Source organism: Grus americana, chromosome 6 (assembly GCF_028858705.1).
Source record: "Grus americana isolate bGruAme1 chromosome 6, bGruAme1.mat, whole genome shotgun sequence".
Taxonomy (NCBI): domain Eukaryota; kingdom Metazoa; phylum Chordata; class Aves; order Gruiformes; family Gruidae; genus Grus; species Grus americana.
The window spans coordinates 24357892-24377763 of record NC_072857.1 but is presented as its reverse complement, the minus strand read 5'-3'; the positions used below and the strand labels follow the sequence as shown (position 1 = coordinate 24377763).

The 19872-nt window shown below is 45.5% G+C and overlaps 1 protein-coding gene across 3 annotated transcripts in view; it reads left to right on the top strand.

Annotated features, from left to right (window-relative positions):
* Positions 1-15152, top strand: part of CHN1 (chimerin 1) — a 103998-nt gene extending 88846 nt beyond the window's left edge. For all 3 annotated transcript variants that reach the window (XM_054829766.1, XM_054829767.1, XM_054829768.1), the window contains 5 exons: positions 9232-9405; positions 10116-10193; positions 11371-11508; positions 12522-12627; positions 14224-15152. In XM_054829766.1, the coding sequence (XP_054685741.1) occupies positions 9232-9405; positions 10116-10193; positions 11371-11508; positions 12522-12627; positions 14224-14395 (668 nt within the window). In that variant the 3' untranslated portion in view covers positions 14396-15152. The remainder of the gene's footprint in view (positions 1-9231; positions 9406-10115; positions 10194-11370; positions 11509-12521; positions 12628-14223) is intronic.
* The last annotated feature ends 4720 nt before the right edge of the window (positions 15153-19872 follow it).

The window sequence follows — 19872 nt, the reverse complement described above, 5'->3', positions numbered from 1 at the left end:
GTTAACGTAATAGTGTGGAAGAGCTCAGGTTTGAGTGCCATGAGTTTGGCTGAGTTTACATGGGTGTTAGGGTGTTTTTTAAAAAAAACCAAAAAAGCAATCATTTTGCTTCTGAACTGAGCCATTTTAATATGGAAACTATGAGGCACAGTAAACAAGGAGCCACATGAGGCCGTTGCTTTTCAGAGTGGGTTTGTACTTCAAAAAAATTACAGCTTTTAGCAGGAGGCAGCCCACTTGCATTCAAATGGTGTTTAATGCCGCTCCAGGGAAATCCACCAAGTCTGTTTGGTGGCCTGCATAATCATTTTATTGAAAATACCTATGAGCAAAACTGCACTGATCATATGTAATTTTATACTTTTTAAAGCATTTGCTTTTTATAGCCAACAGTTGCACATCTCAGGAGGACTCTGTTTACTGTACAGAAGTGATAAGTTTAACAAATACAAATGGATTACTGCATGGGCTGCTCTCAACCATTTAAAATCCTCTACTTTGCAGAAGCACAAAAACATGCAAGAAGGGAAGTGTGGACAGTCCTAGGCTGGACAACAAAGATAAATGTCACCCATTTCAGAAAAGAGGAGGAAGAGCTGGAGGAAAAAGTGCAGCTTATTTCTAATGGCTGATAGATTAGTTTGTTACATAAACTAAGCCAATCCTTTGAAAATTAAACCAGAACCAAACATTCATAACAATACACATGGCATAGCAACCAGCAGGGATGCCTTAGCAACTTGAGCTGCCTTCACTCACGCTTTGTTGCAGTCTGGCATGACCGAACGTGTCCCTCTCTGCCAAAATACAGCCTTGCGGGCATTCGGTATCTTGCCAGGCACGGTCCTGTGTGATTAACCCCTGGAAGACGGGTTCTCCCTCGCTTATCCTTGTTCAGGTTTTATGGCACAAAAGAAGGAGTACATCTTTTCCTTCCATAAAGATGAGAGGTAAATGTAGGCATCGTGTGTGCTACCCGAAGGGTGGTTATTGGTTGAAGTAATGTGTTGGCTGGCATCTTGACTACAAAGGTTTCGGGATCAATGCAAGCCACCAAACATGGGAAGACTTTATTGTCTTCCAAAACTTGGAAGATTTGGATCCTGCAGGAAATGAATTGGTGGATTTAGTCTCACTTCTGCTGGAGGTATATCCAACAGAACAGGAATAATTTCTTCTTCGTTACATAGTATTCTCTCAAATTTGATCTTTATTTCATCAACTTCTTTAAAGACATTTGCTTGCTTAGAATGAATCCTTATACTAGGCATCTGCCCTACTGCCTCAGAGGGTCGTCCTTCCAATTTTTGCATCCTAGCCATAGCCCCTTAAAATTTTTGGGAGATGAAGACTCATCTGTATGCAAGGAATCTGCCTTTTCTGACAGCGTGCTCCATCTCCAGCATCCTTTCCTGCAGGCTTTTGCCATAAGTAGAAATGACTGAAGAAGTATTTGAAATTATAATGCCACCAGCTTGTGTAAACATTGAAGCTCCGCAGAAGCTAATGAAGACGTAAGAGTTTACCCCAGCTCAAAATCCAGTGCATGAACTTAAAAAAAATTATTCTTAATTATATTCCTCCTAAGTAAAGCTCCCCTGTGCTCACAGGGCTCATCCCATTGCCCAGAACGTGTTCAGGAGAGACACTATAACAATATCCAAAGAAAATTTGCAGATAAGCACCAGGGAGTTCGTTTTATGAACGATACAAACACAGAACACCCAGCAGCATTAACAGAGAATAGTGTGTGTTATCAGAGACTAGAACACGGCATTAATGAAGCTGTTTGGTAGTACGCTACCCGAGCAGACTTGTAGACAAGCAGACTGGCAGACTTGTGAAGCTGCTGCGTGTGTCCTGTCCCCTTCTCCAGCCCATCAGAACTGTTTATGTTACTGTGTAATCTGCTCCTCCTTCTGTACCCTTTTGCTTCTTGTTCTTAATGAATAAGTGATTTAATCAGAAGATGTTTTGGAACAGGCTGATTTCAGAGCATTAATTAGCTTATCTTAAAGGAAAGACTGCATTTCACTAGTTGCTTTGGATACTGTTTTGGGCTGCTCCTTTTAGCACCAGGCAGCACCACCCTCTGAGGCTGTCCATGAAGTACCATTTCTGCTGCCTGGATGGATGTGCTCTGAGCTATCTCAGCCTGCCCCCCACGTAGCAGTTGTTGCCTAACTTTTGCTTCTCTTGGAGTAGGTAACTCCTCTCTCAAGAACTGATAGAAATAAACTTGCAGCTGAGCTGTCAGCGTGGGGGCAACGAGCTGCCGCTGGCCGAGCCCAGTCAATATTACTGCCAACGCTGACCGCAGTAAGCCCCAGGAGTTCATTTTCAGAAAAGTTAAGGTACAGTCTCAAAGCAGAATTGTTTTGTGAATTACCGCTTAAGTCTTTAATTTCCCCATTTCATCCGTTTCCTTCTCCAGCAATTGAAAAACGTACAACCGCCCCGTTTCCTTTGCTGTTCTGTTTTGCCTTGCTATTAAATCCCTTGTGTTGGACAGCCCTGTGTTGCTCCACTGGTGTGTAAGGATGAAGGAGACCTCAAAGGAGCCTGCCCATCCTCAGACATTAGCTGTGCAGGCACAGTGCTCACGCTTTTAGTGCCTAGAAGAACGGCTGATGCTCTTGTGACAGTAATTCAGCAAAAGAGAAGGCAAGTTGCTCATCGTGTTGCCCGCTCTCGAGGTATTTTGCATGCCATGGTCACGATAAGCTCCCATTCTGCCCACACCTGCACCTTAAAAACACATCCAAGCTGCTTCTGAGATGTGCGCCCAGATTCTGCTGGTTTCCCTGACCGTGTGGGGCACAGACAGCCCAAAAAAAGGAACAAGAGCAACCCAAAGCCAGAGAGGTCAGGGCTGTGGGAAGGGGACTGTTGGGAGAACGGTCCTTGCCCACCTCAGGCGGGTGGTGATGCTGTTGGAGATGCATGCTGCCTGACAAGACTGTTCACCAGCTCAGGATCTGGTGGTGTTCCTGCAAGGAATGAGCTCCAAAATTTTGTAATGCTAATCAGGCAGTGGAGCCTTGCTTCAGAGCTGTTCCCATGGGGAAGCTATTCCAGAGCTATATATTCTTGAAACTGTAAGCAGCTTTATCTCCAAGCCCACACAGATCTAGAAGCCTTGAGCAAGCCAGCGGCCCATCAGGGGAGCTGTCGAGGAGGTAGGCAGGTGTCGTGGCAGGAAGCCAGGGAAGTTTTTGAACAAACTGCCTGTGATCTTTCAAAAATTCCATAAAATCAAACCATCGCCACCAAACGTGTTCTGCTGAAAGAACATTTCACCGGTGTTTTCCAACCAGCTTTCGGAGGTGCAGACATCTGTATTCTTTTGATTTGGGATAAGGGGGGATTGGCTTGTTTGATGGGCGCTTTTTCTTTTTATTTCATATGCCTTGATTTTTCTGTAGTATTAGGTAGTTTTGTTGCCAAGTAACTAGCTGCCCTCTAGAAATTCCTTCCTAAAGAATAACGTACTCTGTAGCGCACGATATAGTAGTATGGATGACAGCAGGTTCAGGGTAGCGTATATACGTGTTTGGAAGCAATTTTTGCCATGGTGCTGCTTAATAAGGTGGCTTAAGACTCTGGTGGGACCAAGGTTGCTCCCAGATGTGCACTGCACATGAACAAATGGCGCACACGTAAGGCTCCAGCATTGCCCCCCCGGCTGGAACAGCTCTGCCGAGGAGGAGGAGGGCTGACCTTCATAGCACCCCTCCGCCTTGCGCAGCACGCGGGGCCGGTGGGACTGCCACGTTCACGTGCTTGTTCGCACACACCGCATCCAAGGGAGCGGAAAACGGTGCTTCCTTTGCTACAGAAAAGAGCATTAAATTATTAAAGGAAAGCTACTAGCTCATGATTGATTTATGAGAGCAAATTCCTTTATAACCTTTTCACCCTTGCACAAGTAGCGATGCCAGTACTTTGTGCTGGTGTAGAACCTGTTGTCTTTGCACGTCGGCTTACCGAAGGTGAGGGTGTTACCCCATCCAGCAGATCCCGCAGTGGACCTGCCACGGCAGCGCACGGTGCCAGCGCCCCAGCACCGCGCGTCCTGCCCTCCCGCGCTTACCATAAACCTCTGAGGAGTCTTGCGGAACTTTTTGCAGATAATGTAAATCTACCTTTTAGCTCCTAAAGCCTCTCCTCAGAGCAACAAAATGCATAAATTTTCTTTGGGATAATTCAAAACTATAATTAGAGCGATGTATGTAGCGTATGGTATCGTTCCAATGGAGCGTGATCAGCAGCCATGTTAGCCAGTAAATCATAAACCAAAGCACATCTAAAACTGACTAAAATCAAATCAGCAGTATAACAAAAAGTGACAGCTAAGTATATTTTAGTCTCTGCAAATATTTACAATGCGTGCTCACGGGGCGGTATGAACGTACGTATATCTTTTGGGTCTGCTTATGCATTAATAGGAACGCGTTATTTGTTCTTTCAGCCCAGTGGACTAACACCAGTATTAGCTGTTTCTAAAACATTACAGAACCTTTTTCTAGGCATCATAGGAAAGTATTGCCAGGCTGCTTTTAAATTTAATACCTCTCTCAGAAGTAATGTCACAGCCCACCTGAACTCCAAGATCAATATGCTATTAGAGTCAGGGCAGCTTATCACAGACTTTTAAACCTGTCATCTAAAATTACTCTTTTTGGGGGTTTTTCCTCTAAATTTCCAAACTTCCTATAAAGTCTTGAATTTATGACTGCTCTTTCTTTTTTTTTTTTTGGTCACATTTGGTATTATTTGAAAGGTGGCCACGGTTTGATAGCCCTGTAAAAAGGAGTAGTAAGTGTGACTTACAGTTCCTAGTCCTGAAAATCATCTCCGTACAAGGTGAAATTCTGATTAAGTGAAGTCAGCAGAAGTTTTCGTATTGACCTGCAGAGGTTCATGACTGCATCTTCTAAATCTGTCCCGTATTATCACAGGATTTATCAGCAGATAACGATGCTTTAGGGGGATTTTTCTTTAGCTCCTCTCCAATTGGTGTATCCAGCCGGCAGATAGGCTCTGATGAACTTCTGTAAGAAATGGATAAGGCTCCTGGTTACTTTAGATCCAGAGTAAAGCTGCTAACACCAACTTCGCTATTCTGGATTTATTTTGATATAACCAAAAGTAAATAGACCCTAAATTTGAAATCATATGAATCCTCTTGGTCTTAACGAACCCATCCAGTCGTGAAGCTGATGTGTGACTAAGGGAAGCGGTCCTAAAGCTTCGCCACCTGGCAGCACACAGAGATTCAGGACTCGGCTTTCGTGGTCCTCCCTAGCTGATTCTAAAATAATGGGGTTTGAAGCTTTCATGAAGCATCTGCAATGAGAGCAGAGGACATTTGTATTTAATAATATGCAATTTGCAGCATAATTCCTGTCTTTTCGGTATACAAGTAAGCTGTGTATAGTCAAAGGCTGGCACATTCCCAGTGCTCTGTGGAGAGGAGGACTGACCTCCTGCCATTGTGCTTTTTGCCTTGTTGGAGTTAGCAAGACATCATCCTTCATCCTAAGTTAGCAACGCAACCAGAGGCTGGTGACTGAGCCGTGGCTGTTCTGCCTTTCACGGAGTATTGTTGGCTGGGGAGAGGGGCCCGCCTGGTAGGAAGCACGGCCTTGGTGAATTTCAGCTTCTTTATTGGAAAAATTACATTTTTCCTGTTGAAAATTTGCTGAAATCCCCTAGAAGTATTTATTGGTGCAGAATTGCTAAAGTAAGGTGCTCTCCTACACTTAGGTAAGAGGCAAAGAGCCTTGACTGTTAGAAGGATACCTCACAGCCCGATAATACTGAACGTAGTGCTCATGCATTTTCTAAGCATTAAGTATCTGAAATATTTCTAGGTTTAAATGTTTCTCAGGAGTGTTTGTAAGCCCTTAAGCAGCGGGCTGGTGCATAAAATCTAATCAAATGCAAAGGAAGAACAAACGAGAGGAGAAAAGTTGACTCGTGCATTTGTAATTATTATTCTGGTATTAATGAGGTCAGATCCAAAGCCTATTTGAATCTGTGGGATTAGCAACAACACAATTATTTTCAGAAGCAAGGTTTTCACATTGGAAACGTCTCTAAGTTAGGTATTTTAATGAATGAAACTTTCTTGTACATAAATATAATTAGGATGATCTCAGTGGATGTGATAGTTGTTTTAAGTCAGGTATAAGATGCTTGGAAGCACGTTTTTCCTTTTTTTCTACATTTTAGTCTTAATTATCCTTGGATTCCCAGAAACATAACTCGGAGCTGTATTGCTGTCTGGGCAAAGCAGCTAATTTGCACTCAGCAAATCCTAGTGAGTCATCATGAGTGAGATGCTGCCATTCCAGTCTTGTAGACATCATTTTTGACAGACATACTAAAGCATTTCACACATGTTGGAATAGGTGCTTCTTGCAGCAATTTTAGGAATTCTATGTATAATATTTGCATTTTAAAATACTATTATTGCAAAGTTAAGGTTTCAAAATAAAGGAAATCAAGAATTAAGATTTTCTTTGTGGTCTTAATTTGCTTCCCTTCTGTGTGTGCATTAAGATGTTGCCTCTAATTAGTTGACTACTTATATTTTTTACTCCACAACTCCATCTTTATTCTGAAAGCAGAATGGATGGTACTTGCTTAATAGCACCTGTTCAGCATTTTGCTTTCATGTTGTTGAAAGTGCTGGTCTTACGAACAGCACAGTATTTAAACCTTATACCGAAGATGGGTCATTTTTCTCTGCATTTCCACAAACATTTAATGAATTTGTTCCTACGAGAGCCAGAGGAGGCAAGAACAGCTCCTCCTTCCCACGTTACAGCAGAAGCACCGAGATGCTAAAGGGTTGTGGTCACATGTTTCCAGTGAATTTGGGTTCCCTATTTAAAGCCCAGAGGGACCTGGTCGTTCCAAGTTCGGACAAGGCGTAGCACTGGTGGGTAGGTATTTAAAGCGTGGGCAGAGCTCCCCTTGCCTGCGCTGGCCGGTGTGCTCAGAGTTTCTTCGTCCCACACCCCAGAACCACACGTAGGGCAGGTGCTGCGCATGAGGAGGTTGCGTGGTCGCGCACCTTCCGATTAGGGGTCTTGGAGCATTTGATTAAATGAGGGATTTAAATAAGTGCTGGGTGAAAGGAAGCGCTGTGGCTGTTAGTATTTCCTCTCTGTCACGAATGACGCAACTGAGCAAACGCTGAAGGAACCCGAGTGACCAAACTGAGCTTCTCCACGCCTGGAGGGACAGCGGTGGAGCCTGCCGCTGATACCCGTCAGGGACGGCGCTGCTGCCCAGGGCTCCGGGACAGCCGGCTGCGACCTGCGGCTTCTGGGGCGAGCTCAGGAGAGGGCTGTGGGGCACAGCGAGCCACCAAGGCTGACCAGGGTGGGCCCCCATGGTACCCCTGACCGTACCGCTCGCTTGCAGGGGGCCGGGAGTTGCGTTGCATGGCTTTGCCCAAGGTGGGGTTTGCAGCACAAAATTTAATCAAACCAGGTGGGAAATTCAGCATTCACAGCTCCCTGTCCTGCACGTGAACCGCTCCTTGCAAGGAAGGGAGTCTCTCCTGCATAGAAACAGCTAAAGAGAATTTTAATCAGCCGTTTCATCCGGATTGGGATCTGTGGAAGTTTTGATGGATTGAAGGTGACATGCCGAACTTTAATTGAAACCAGAGATTGGATGTTTTACAGAGGATCCTAAGTGACAAAGCTGGGTGCTTTACAGGCCTGTTGCATAAACACAGTGACTTTAGCAGCAGGCTGCAGCTGACTTAGTGGAAATTAAACTTAGTGATGAATTCTGGGGTTTACTGTTTTGGAAGGAACAACGTCAAATAATCTATGGAGCATTAATGAAAATACAAGTATTGGCAAAATCAGCAGGGATGAAATGCAAAGGGAATCTACACAGACAGATGCTCAGTGCTGCAGTGGGAAAGGAGGCAGTACAGACTTTCATCAAGGCGTTGATGCTTCCAGGCTCCTAAATCCCTTAATTCTGCAGAAATCCAGAGGAGACTCCACATGGCAATGCAGCGAGGTAGAGAAACGCTTGCAGAACTGGGGTCTCGGTGTATACGGAGCGCGTGTCAGAGCACGGCAAAGCCCCTGCCTGCCGTGTGCCACCCTCCGTGCTGGTTGCCGTTTCCTCACGAGCCCCTGTGAGTGTCTGTTGCAAAACGGGGTAGCAGTAGCAGTGAAAATGGAGTCCTGGGGGGCTGCCTGGTGGTGTTGATTGCAGTGTGTGCTTAGCTTAAAGGGGGCTGTATTGCTCTTCCCATCTTCGCTGTGTAATTGGTGGTGTTTTCCAAGTTGTTTTTTTTTTCCCAAACCCTGAGCATTATGTTTTGAGTGGGTTTAGGCAGAACAAACATTTTTCTGTAACCTGATTTCAATTAAGTTTCACTTAAACTAAATCTCATTCTCACTATGTTTACAGTAAAGCTGTGGAGTTGTTTGTTTATGTTTAAAAAAAAAAACCATAACAAATTTTTCCTAAGTGGTTCTTAAAGTAACTAAATTTGTTTCAGAACACTTTGTTTCAGAAACTTTCTGTGAAACGGCATCAGAATTGCAGCCGCCGTGACTTAGCAAAGTCCTTTGTAAACTGCTTGGTAGCAGGAAACCACCCGGCAGCTTGGTGACCCCCACGTCCGTGTTTCAGCTCCCCTCCGAGCTGGGGAGCGGGCCCTGTCACGAGCAGTGCTGAGCGTGGGCTGCCCCTCCTGGCAAGAGCACGGGGGTCCCCGAAGCCGTTCGGATCTCGGGGCCGCCTTGCCGACGCGCTGCAGAGGGGCTGTAGCCTTGTGAGACCCAGTGCTACCTTCATCTCCCTCGGGGGGGTCTGAGTGCCACAGTTCAGCACTGCATTGAAACTGGGAGCGTTAGGAAATCCACAGCAACTTGGGAAGGAAGTTTAGATCCTGGTAGCAACATACGTGATAGTGGTGGGGAACGTAATTAACCCTTAGATCCCGATTCGAAAAGCCGTATGCAAAGTTTGTCGCTTCGTGTTAGATCTTCTAGGGGTAGAAGAGATGTCTCGGGTAGAAAACCTGTCTTAGCTCAGGTCTGTCCCTACCTCACGCGTTTCATGGGTAGGGCGGTCTCAACAGAAGCCGTAGTTGCAAGATCAGGTCGTACGTACTCCGCAGTGCTGACCTCAGGATACACGTTTGCACCAAACACCAGCCTAATTGTCTTTTCATTTTTCTCTCAGATTGTGGTTTAAATGTGCACAAGCAATGTTCCAAGATGGTCCCAAATGACTGCAAGCCAGACCTGAAGCATGTCAAAAAAGTGTACAGCTGTGACCTTACAACGCTAGTAAAAGCACACTTCACTAAGAGACCAATGGTAGTAGACATGTGCATTAGGGAAATTGAATCTAGAGGTAAGGCGTAGCTAATGGACGTCCGTTGCTTTACTGATAATCCGTTTAGATTGATCTGGGTCATCTGGGTTTCTGCTGAATGTATGGTTGCTCCAAACAGATTTGCACGAGACGTTTTACGACTGCCAATTACCCCGCACAGCTAATATTATACGTTGCGTTATTTCATGGTTCATACCCATTTATAATTTTTATAGTTTCTGCTAGAAATTGCTTAATGGACAATTACTGCGTTATAGTTATAGTTTGGCACCTATCTTTCCAGTAATATTTTTATTTAAAAAAATCAGTGAACGTGCTAAAAAAAGGCAGTTGGTATTGATGAGTTTCCTCCTGCTAGTTCCCCTAGCCCACACTGAGTATCCTTTTCTAGAACTACAGCATTTGTTCTCATTCTGAAATAATGACTGAACCTCAAGTATGCTAATCTCAGTTACTTTTAAATCGGTTGTAATTGGTTTAATATGTTTCTTCAGCTCCGAAATCCTTTGTGTAAACATAATTTAGTGCTGATATAACAAGGCAGCTAATGCAAAGGTCAGGGTTAAAAGGCCAGGATAAGATTTCAGTCTGAAGAAAAGGCCCGATAAGGCTTTTAAAACATGCCTGCTTTTTCTGCCTTAAATGAAGAACCCGGCAAGGGACGAACTGGGTGGAAGGAAACTGTAAAATTAAGTCTGATTTTAATCTTGTTAAAATGTTCGTTGCAGGTCTTAATTCTGAAGGACTGTACAGGGTCTCAGGATTTAGCGATCTTATCGAAGATGTCAAAATGGCATTTGACAGAGGTACAGTCTTTCCCGCGTGCTGGAACTTTGTGCTGATGTGTTAAATATACACGATTTTTCTGCGCAGCCCCCGTCTGTCTCACGCTCCGCTGCATCAGTGGGCTGAAGGGGTCTGGCGGCTGTGCTGGCAGAAGGGGAGTCTCCCCTCCAGAAGGGGGTTGCCAGCTTCACTCTGGCCTTTATTACCAAAATCTACTTTTCTCCTTCCATCAGTATCCGTGCTTCAGTAACGACGTGCATAGGAAAGGACAAAGCTTGCTGAACTACTGCCCTAGTTTGCAAGTAAAACTATGCTCAGGGGGGTGGGGGAGGGAGAGAGGGCAAGTGGTGAAGTGCCTTAAGACGGCTGTGCAACTTAAATCCATCTTTCTGGATGAAAGCTCCAAAATAATAAGATGAATACAATAGTGCAAACGAAGTTTGAATTATTACAGTCTAAAAGAAGGTCAGTGAGAACAAACTCTTCTCTCTGAGAAAAGGAGGTGGGAAAATTAAAGGCTTTCCAGCTGCAGTCCCCCTATCCCAGTAGAAATTAAGGCCAAAATCCGTGCTGGAAACTCTCTCTCCTGTTTTTCCGGAGGACTGGACCTATTCAGACAACATCTGCCTCCTGTGCAGTGTTAGCAGGGCGGGGATGCGCTGGAGAAGCCAAGTTCTGGATCTGTGTCCACTGCGGTCAGGAGTAGGTAGTGTGCTGCAGCTAAATGGTGAACACATGTTTTTCCTATAAAATGAGGAGGAGGTGCACTAAGTTGGTTTTCTTTCTTTTACTTTTTTTCCCAGGCTCCCCTGATTTCTCATTCAGTGCTGACAAATGTGTCGTTTGGCAACGCAGCACGTTCAGAAATAGCTAAACTTCCACACGTTTCTACAAGATAGATACTGCTAGATCAGGCAGGCAGGTTCCCCCCCCCCCCCCAAAAAAAAAACCCCTGCATTTTTTGGTAATTATTTGAAACAAAGAAAGGATAGTTTCTTTATAAAATGCTTGAGGTTTTCACCCTGAAAAGATGACCTTTGCAGCCCAGTAATTCTCTGTTTTGTTTATAAAAGCCAACATCTGTAGTCTGTCCTTTTTAATAACATTTGCTTAAGCAAGTTACTGTTTTTCTTTTGAATGCTGTTTTACATCTGTTTACATTTCCAAGGCTTTAATGTCAGTGCCTTCTCCACACAGATGGGGAAAAAGCTGATATTTCTGTGAATATGTATGAAGATATCAATATTATCACTGGTGCACTTAAACTGTACTTCAGGGATTTGCCAATTCCACTCATCACGTATGATGCCTACCCAAAGTTTATAGAGTCTGCAAGTAAGTAGAAGGCATTTTCCTTCTAGTTTTCATTCTCATCCTTTTCTTCCCCTTTTTGTGCAGTACTTGCCTATTGATTTAATAGCTGTCCCACCAGCTCTTACCCTGCATGCCCTATTTAGTAAGGATTGCAGGAGTAAATACGCGCTGCACATTACAACATGACTACATGGTGTTATGTGATCGTGGTTACATTTTTCTTTGCCTTTGTCACCAGGAATCCTTCCTTTTCATCATACATTGTGGATTACATCGCTTTTTGTGTCTTGCATGAATCCTTAGTACTTGATGGTGACATCTGAAGTCTGTTGGGTTTGTGTTGCCAGAAAGAAGGCGATTTATGAAAATGCTCAGAAATAAGAAGTTACTTGTTTCTAGAGGTGTCCATTTTGAGTGTTTTTACAAGCTGATAAGCGCTCATCCTAAGGCCGCCTTCAAGGCTGGCCTCGCAGAGGGCGAGTCTGCAAGTGCAGTGGGAAGCCCAGCTGGAACATCTCTCCCAAGCGTCCCGGCTGCCCGAAGCATCTCTGCAATGTGGCAGTCGCACCAGCCACACCTGGGAAGGTGTGAGGTACCCGTGGGTAGAAGACAAGGCCCAGCTGCTGGGCTTGCCGCTCCTCTGGAGAAGGCTCTTTCCAAGCAGCACGGACACAGCCAAATACGCTGATGGCCACGTTCCCAGTACTTTCTGCTGTCCCAGGGTTGCACCTGTATTTGTGCGAAACTGGCCCAGTCAGCAGGGGGAATTTTTTTTAGTAGGCTGCAGGGAATCTTTCAGTGGATTGCAGTTTGCTTTGGGGAGGTTTTTTTGTCCAAAACCAATCACATCCTGCCTGTGCTCCCAGCACCTCTTTGGACAGGCACATCTTCCAGCATGAGGCTTGGATAGGTTCTGGAAATCAGCAATCCAGCAGAGCCGTGAGGCCCCGTCTCCTCTGCAGGCCACCGTTCCTGTCCTTCTGCGCGTGAATTCTGACTGTACGTGTGGTGACAGTTGAACTTCTGTGTTTCAGAAACCACCGATCCGGATGAACAGCTGGAAATTCTCCATGAGGCGCTGAAACTGCTGCCGCCTGCACACTGTGAAACATTACGGTATCTCATGGCGCATCTGAAGAGGTGGGTGGACTAGCTGGAGAGGACTCTTAAGCCAAACCCATTTTTTGCAAAGACCACGTTAGGACCTCCAGAAATGTCTGGGCAAGGCCCACCAGGTCCTGGAGATGGACTGCAGCAGGGGATGATACTCCGCACAACAGCAAATACCCGAACACTGGGGTTTATCCCACTTAAAGCGCTCGCAAAGTACTTGAAGGACATAGGTCAAAAAACCCACGGTTTTGAAGTACGAAAATCACCTGCCTAACAAATTTGCTCTACGTTTAAGGTTACAGTGCATATTTATGGCAAAAAAAGCCGTCAGTACCCCTAGGATTAATAAGTCACTCCCTGGGCAAGGAACTAATACAGCTTAATGGCTGTAGGTCGGTGTCTTTGTCTGCTAAGTCTTGTCTAACCTGGTCAACCCTGACGCCCTAAAAAAGATGATGCACACTAGGCTTGAGCTAACGCCAATTAGGCACAGTGTTAATTGGCCCTCCACCCACATGTCTGGTGAGATCTGCCAGTCATTCCTCATCGGCGTGGAGCCCCTCATTCCACCTGCCACCTTCTCAAAAACGTGGGAGCACAAATTCTGTCTGAGGTTTCTCCTCCTCCTCCGGATATGACTTGGAGGTGTTCAGTAGGCCGAAAAATTGTTTGAGAGGGACTGACGGATGAATATCCAGTACAACAGCACAGGTTCTGTTTCTTTCAGCAAAGTAGGGAAAAAACCCAATGTGGCATGTTAGGGGATCCATTTTGGTTTCTCAAGTAACATGAACTTACTGTCAATATATGAGAATCATTCCCTTTACTTAGAAGACGACTTTATTTTAAGCTCTTTTATTTTTATTTTCCTTTTCTAGTTCTACAAGTAGGAATATGTCGACTCCGCTGAGTGCCTCAGGCAAAATTCAGCTACAGGGTTTCTGCCCAATTTGTCCATTTATGTCAATGCCGCTTCTGATAGAGGTTTTAGAACAGACACAGGGATGAGAGACTTGGGAGCAAAAAAACCCACCTTACTGCGTGTGAAGTTAATTTTTCCGTACCCTGCTCGAGAGTAGCTGTTGCTGCTCTCGTTAGCAAGTTGCTTTTGCACATCGTATTTCTGGGAGAGGTGAATGATGAGGTAGAAGGGTGACAAAATTCACTCATTTTTAAACTTCCCTTTAATACGTTTGCTAAAAAGAGCTAAAACTGCTAATGCAATACCAAGCACAGTCTGCTCCCCATAGGAACGGCCTCCCAGTGGTGCCGCTGTATAGAGGGAAAACAAAATTGTCCTCATTTGTCTGAACTCCGCGGCCCCCTCCCTCGCCAGCCCCTCCCGCAAGGGAACGTGGTCTGCGTGCGTGGTGGGACAGGGACGTCTGACTGACTGTAACCCCGCGCAGCGTTTGCGCTCGCTGACTTCCGAGTGTTTCACCCGATGCCTCCAAATACACCCTGCTGGAAACAGCAGCCTCTCCTCAGCTTTGGGGAGAGGCAAACATTTCTGTCTGGTTTCCCTGGTTTTCAAACATACACAGGCACAGTTTGGCACTGCAGGAATGTGAAAAACACTGTCCTTTTTTCTTTTTTCTTTTCTTTTTTTTTTTTTTTTAACAGAGTAACGCTCCATGAAAAGGAAAATCTGATGAGTGCAGAGAATCTGGGCATAGTTTTTGGACCAACCCTTATGAGAGCGCCAGAACTGGATGCGATGGCTGCACTGAATGACATCCGTTATCAGAGACTTGTGGTGGAGATGCTTATAAAAAATGAAGACATTTTATTTTGAATATTTTGGGGGTTTTGTAATAAAAAAGGAAGCAACAGTGTTCTATGGATGAAGGGATATTTTGAAGTAATTTAATGGCTCTTGTCGCTGAATTCCATATTTGCTAGAGCTTTCGATGTATTCAGGATAAAAATGAAGGAACTCTTTGTCGTTTCTGTAGTGCCGTTCAGCTGATGTTGAAAAAGGTTAACACATACTTTCCAGTACTAGTAATCCTGGGTGTTTATCATGTTAAAATAAAAAAACAAAAAGCCTAAAGCTATTGCATGATTTGCTCCCTGTTCTCCCTGTTCCGGTGAGACTCATTCCATGAAGAAAACAACTGAACTGGTGCAGCATCTTTGTTCTGGATAGTTTGTGGTTGTAATTCAGCATGTTTCTCCGTGTAAACCTGTTGTGAATTTGCTTTTATGTTCTATGTAATTGGTTTCTGATACTAAAAAGAAGGCCGACTTATGTGAAACGGAGCCTCTGGCAGTTTATTGACATTTCATATCATTCTCTGCCACTTCTGGGGCTGATTTCTTCTTGGGTTTCTTTCAGTTTTTTCATCATATAGTAATTTGCTTTTAACAGAAACAAAATGTGTACTTTAAATGTTACTTTAAGTAATTCTCCATGATGTTTATGGTGGCTGCAGTGAAATCTGCAATGCTGAACAATGTTCCTTTATTATTATTGCTATTTCAATTGTAATTTTGTATTTTTATCTGGCATGCATATATTAATTTATTAAATTTTGCTTTTAGAACTCTAACATTAAGCTATTTATTTTTACTTAACAAACATGTTTCAAAATACTCTCTTTTTTTTTACATCGGCACTTTAACGCTGAACAACCTCTGACTTAGAGTTTTACTGGTTTTGACAAGACCATTGCGATCTAAATCCTTTGGAGCCTGACACCTTGGTAAGGTTCCCACAAATTCCTCTTTACTTTGAAAATTTATTTCTTCATTGTCCAAGATGCCTCTCAGGAATGCTTCAGAACTCTTAAACCAAAAAAGTATGGTCAAGCCACCTGCTACTTCATATTTTATTGTTAGAATTACCTATATACAAACCGGAATTGCAGTTTACCATCACGCAGTTGTAGCTGCCCAGGGTAGATGGATGCACCACTGAATTTCAAAGGCAGATACATCACAGAACACTCGCTCAAAGCGGTCAGCGCTGGTGCGAGCATTCCTTAGCGGCCTGCTTGGGTACAACCACGACGCTGTGTGAAAGGAAAACGACCGAGACTTACAACAAACTCTTTCTCTCTTCACTCTGATAAAGCAACACGTAAAAAATTACTTGTCATCAGCCAAGTCTTACTTTCTCCATTTCTACAATTTCTGACCAGAAAAAGAAATGGTGTTTCCAGTGAGGTTGCTTTGGCATTATTAGAATTCTCTGTGCTGTAATCCTCCAGACTCCAACTGCTCCCTCTCCTGTTAGGGCTTCTGGCGGCGCCGCCGCAGCCGGGAGCTTGTGACCCCCCGGTGCCTCCACGTCTCCCACCTGGCTCTTCTTCTTCTTCACTGCCCTGCGCGTGGGAAAACGCATCAGAGAAGATCCATGGCAAACGGCGCATTGATTCCATACAAAACTTCGGAGGAATGCTTTGGAGCCTGATGATTTTGACAAACAGTGGAAATGTCTAATTATCAAGGAAAGCAGAACCCCGTGGCACAGGACAGAGTGGAGGAACGGGGGTAAAGAGGGATAGAAAAGAGGTGCGAGAACAAAACAGCGGGTCCTGGGAAAGTGGCGTAGCTGCTCTCGGGCTGGCAAGGACTGGCAAAAGGCCCAGCTTGAATGGCTGGTGATACAAGGAGGGACCTGCAGGGAACACAGCCGTAATGAGATGCTAGCATTACTAGGATTAGGGAGAAGCTTTGGTTGGGCACCTTCCCTCACGGCAGCCCCAAAGGGGAGCAGCCAGGTGAGGCTGCTCGGGCACCCTGGAGGTTTTGCCCTTTCTCAGGCAGCCAACACCATCCAGAGGAGGAGGAGGAGGAGGAAGAGGAGTAGAAATAATCCCCCAGCAATTGCAAGCAGCTGTGCTCCTTTCCGGTGAGCTGTAAAGGTGCCTCCCGGTATCCCACCCCTTTCCTCGTGTGCCCAGCCAGGAGAGGAGAGGGCAGGAGGCAGCTCCCGTGGAAGTGGGGAATGAAGGGTCCCAGGAAGGAAAGGGTGAAGCTGGGGGTGCACGCAGGTAAGCACATAGGGAGGGCTGCTCTGGGCTGGGGGCTGATGGAGAGGCAGTGGGGGAGGTTTTGAGAGGTGCTGCAGTCTCGTGTTTTGGTTTGGTTTTTAAATCTTCTGTAGTACTAAAAGTGACTTGCTGCTGTAACTCCTGTATTAATTAGTACACGTTATCACTATTTATCCCAATGAACTGGCACAGCTGGAAAACCGCGTGTCTCCAACCACAGCCTCGCCCCCCCCCAGCCCAAGAGCAATGGCCCATGTGTTCCCCAGCCACGTCTGCCTTGCGCTCGCCAGCAGCCACGTATGTTCATTGCTACCTCGTTTCCAAGCCAACTCCTGAACGCACTGCGTTTCCCCCGCTGCCTCGACAGCAGGGGATGCATTTCCTCGCTCCTGTGTTGCCTAATGGCTCTGTGTATCCCTGCCCTGGGACGGTCCGTCACGCCTGCCTTCCCTTGTGGGGCTCTGGCTGGCCCTTTGCAATGTCTGGTCTCCGCAATCAGCTCCGTGGCGTGGCAGCGCTCCTATGTCATCAGGTCTGTGATCAGGAGATAAGATTTTTTTTCAAAATAATGCAGGCAAGGTTTTGCACACGCGCGTTTGAACCGCTTGTTGCACCGCAGTGTTTGTGTTACTAGTTACGTGCGCGTCCCTGACTCCTAACGCCGTCACAGCCAGCCGTGGCAAAAGCATCCTTTTCTGGCGGCCGGCCCGGTGGCACCCTGCGCCCTTCGGCAGCCCTGGGCAGCCAGAGGAGCGCTCGGCTTACCCGAGCAAGAGGCGTCTGCTGCTCCCCGCTGCTGCGCAAGCAAACCTGAACCAGGTAGTTGAAGTCCCACTTCTAAAGTGTGCGGTGGGAAGCAGGGGGTAAATAGGAGTAATTAGGGTAATTATGTTTTCTTCTTGTCTGGAATATCCAGCTCCTCCAGCTCGGTGCAGCAGCAGAAGGGTGCTGCTGATGGTAATAGCTGCTCCCCCCACTTTACAGGTGCTTTTGGCTGCATTTAAAGCAGCGATGGCCACTGAGAGGTGCAGAGCTGGATCAGGGGTGCAGAAACCCCACCCGAAATAGCAAGCTCAGGTTTGCTCTGGGGATACTCAATGTCTCCAATGCACGCAGGGCAAACGAGGCTTGTTAGCTACTACCAAGCACCGGTCTCCTCCTGGAGAGGCCTTTTTCCAGTGGAGTTTAACAAGTGAGTTTTGATCATGGAAGTTCCTGCAGGAAAGGAGAAAATCTAAACGGGGACCCGCTGCTGAGAGAAGAGCAGTCAGTTTGTTGACAAACAAAAAAAAGTACAGCAAGCAAAAAAGAAACAAACAAAAAAAACCCCAAACCAAATCAACCCTCCCCGAAAGCCCAGCTCAAGAAATGTAACTTTTCCTGAATGCCTGTACGCTCCCTCCCCAAGAGCTCCCTAATGAGAAGTTACTACAGCTAGTAGGCACGGGAGCTCAGAGGTCAGGCAGCCAAATCCCTGCCGTAATAAGCGCACGTTATTTTCCCCAAGTCTCAGATTCTGATGAGATATGAAGGCACCTGCGTGACAAGTGATGATAAAACTTCAGAGTGTGTTTAACACCAAATAATCTCAGTATTCAAATAATTAAGGCTGGCAGTGTCTGATAACCACGCTGCTCGCCCGCCGCGGGACAAAGCTGCCCCCGCAGAGCACGCGTCTCGGATTCAAATGCCCAGGTCGGGTGTTGCGTTAGGGACAGGATCGTGGGATGGAGGGTCCCAGTGGTTAATGAAATCCCTGGAATGTCTACCCAGTGACTATTTTTTTTTAATCAATTTAATTGTGTTTTTTCATTATGTAGGCAAAGCCTCCATTTTAATCTTGGTTTTGCTACTATCCTAATGAAACCCTGATCTTTGCTGAGCGGTAACCATTAAAGCAGGTAGCACAGAAATAAATGTCGTCTTTGCAGTGAATTTGATAGTTCTTTTTGCTAACCAGGAAGACACTTTGCATGAGCATATAAGCAATTGCATGATTTAAGTTATATTTATTCAAATTTTTTATTAAACGCAGAAAACTAGTATTTTTAGTATTTGTATCAATTAAATGACAATACAATAAATAACCTAGGTCAATAAGAAGTAAAGGGTATCACTAAGCTGAGTTGTTCCCTGAAGGAATTGATTTCCACGACGAATGCGTGTTATCTCCAGTTGAGGCACCAACCTTACTGTCTCCAGTGCCACGGGGTACATGTCTGCCGCACGGCACAGGGCCGGGCAGACACCAGAGCCACCTCACTGGCAACGTCGCATCGAAAGGCAGCTGCCCACAGTCAAAAAGATGGGAAAGAAAGGATTAAACCAAGAAAAAATTCCTCCTTGGACTTCTAAGGGAGAAATGAGGGGCACTGGGAAGAAGCACGAGGTGATAGCAGTCAAGGAGCTTGCACAGAGTGGATAAAGGAAGGCCAAATTTTTAATAAAATTATGGAGGTAGTGAATAATTGTTAAAAATGTATGTCTAGTATAAGTTAAATGCCAGAACTATTGGGGGAAAAAGATTTTTAGGACAGTGCTTGGGGGCCTAATTAGGAGCTTTAGGATGAAAGGGGAAAAAAATCTTTCGGCAGCCTCAGGAAAACGTCCCAGCGGTGAATTAGCTCAGCGGTTTAGCGCAGGGTTACTCGACCTCTCATCAGCTGGGCCAGGTCTCTGCATCTCGGTGGGAAAGATGTCCCGGCTGGAGGCAGACTGGGCACAGCACCCCTTGCTCAGGAGGGAAGCAAGCTGCCTTCTGAAACAGGAATGTTTATGCCAGTTAGCTGGCGGGATGGAAAAGGCTGTTAGTTACGAGTTTGTGCAATGCCAAGCTTTTCCTGCCCTTCCAATGGCAAAGGAAGAAGTAAAGGCTTCTGAAAGGCATATAGGGTATACTCGCTCTGTTCCTGACCTAATTCTTGCATGTTGATGAATGTTCTGCAATGTTTTTATTATAGCTATAATTATATTGCAATAAGGGGAAAAAAAAAAAACATTTAGTGAACCTAGCAATCATGGATTTCTTTTTTAGTCATGCAAAATTACTGCTTAGCAACTGCACATCAGCCCTAGAAAGCTTATGTAATGCAAGAGAAGGAGGTTAGGAGATGTGTTGTGGATTAAAGCCATTGCTGAGCAAACCGTGTAAGGCAAGAGCGCCTTCTGCTCCGCTCACACGCTAGCAGGAGCGTAAGTAAACGGCAGAGGACGTGTGCTTGACAGCAGGGCTTGTCACTGCACCTCCAGCAAAACTCCCCAGGGTCCCCGCTCT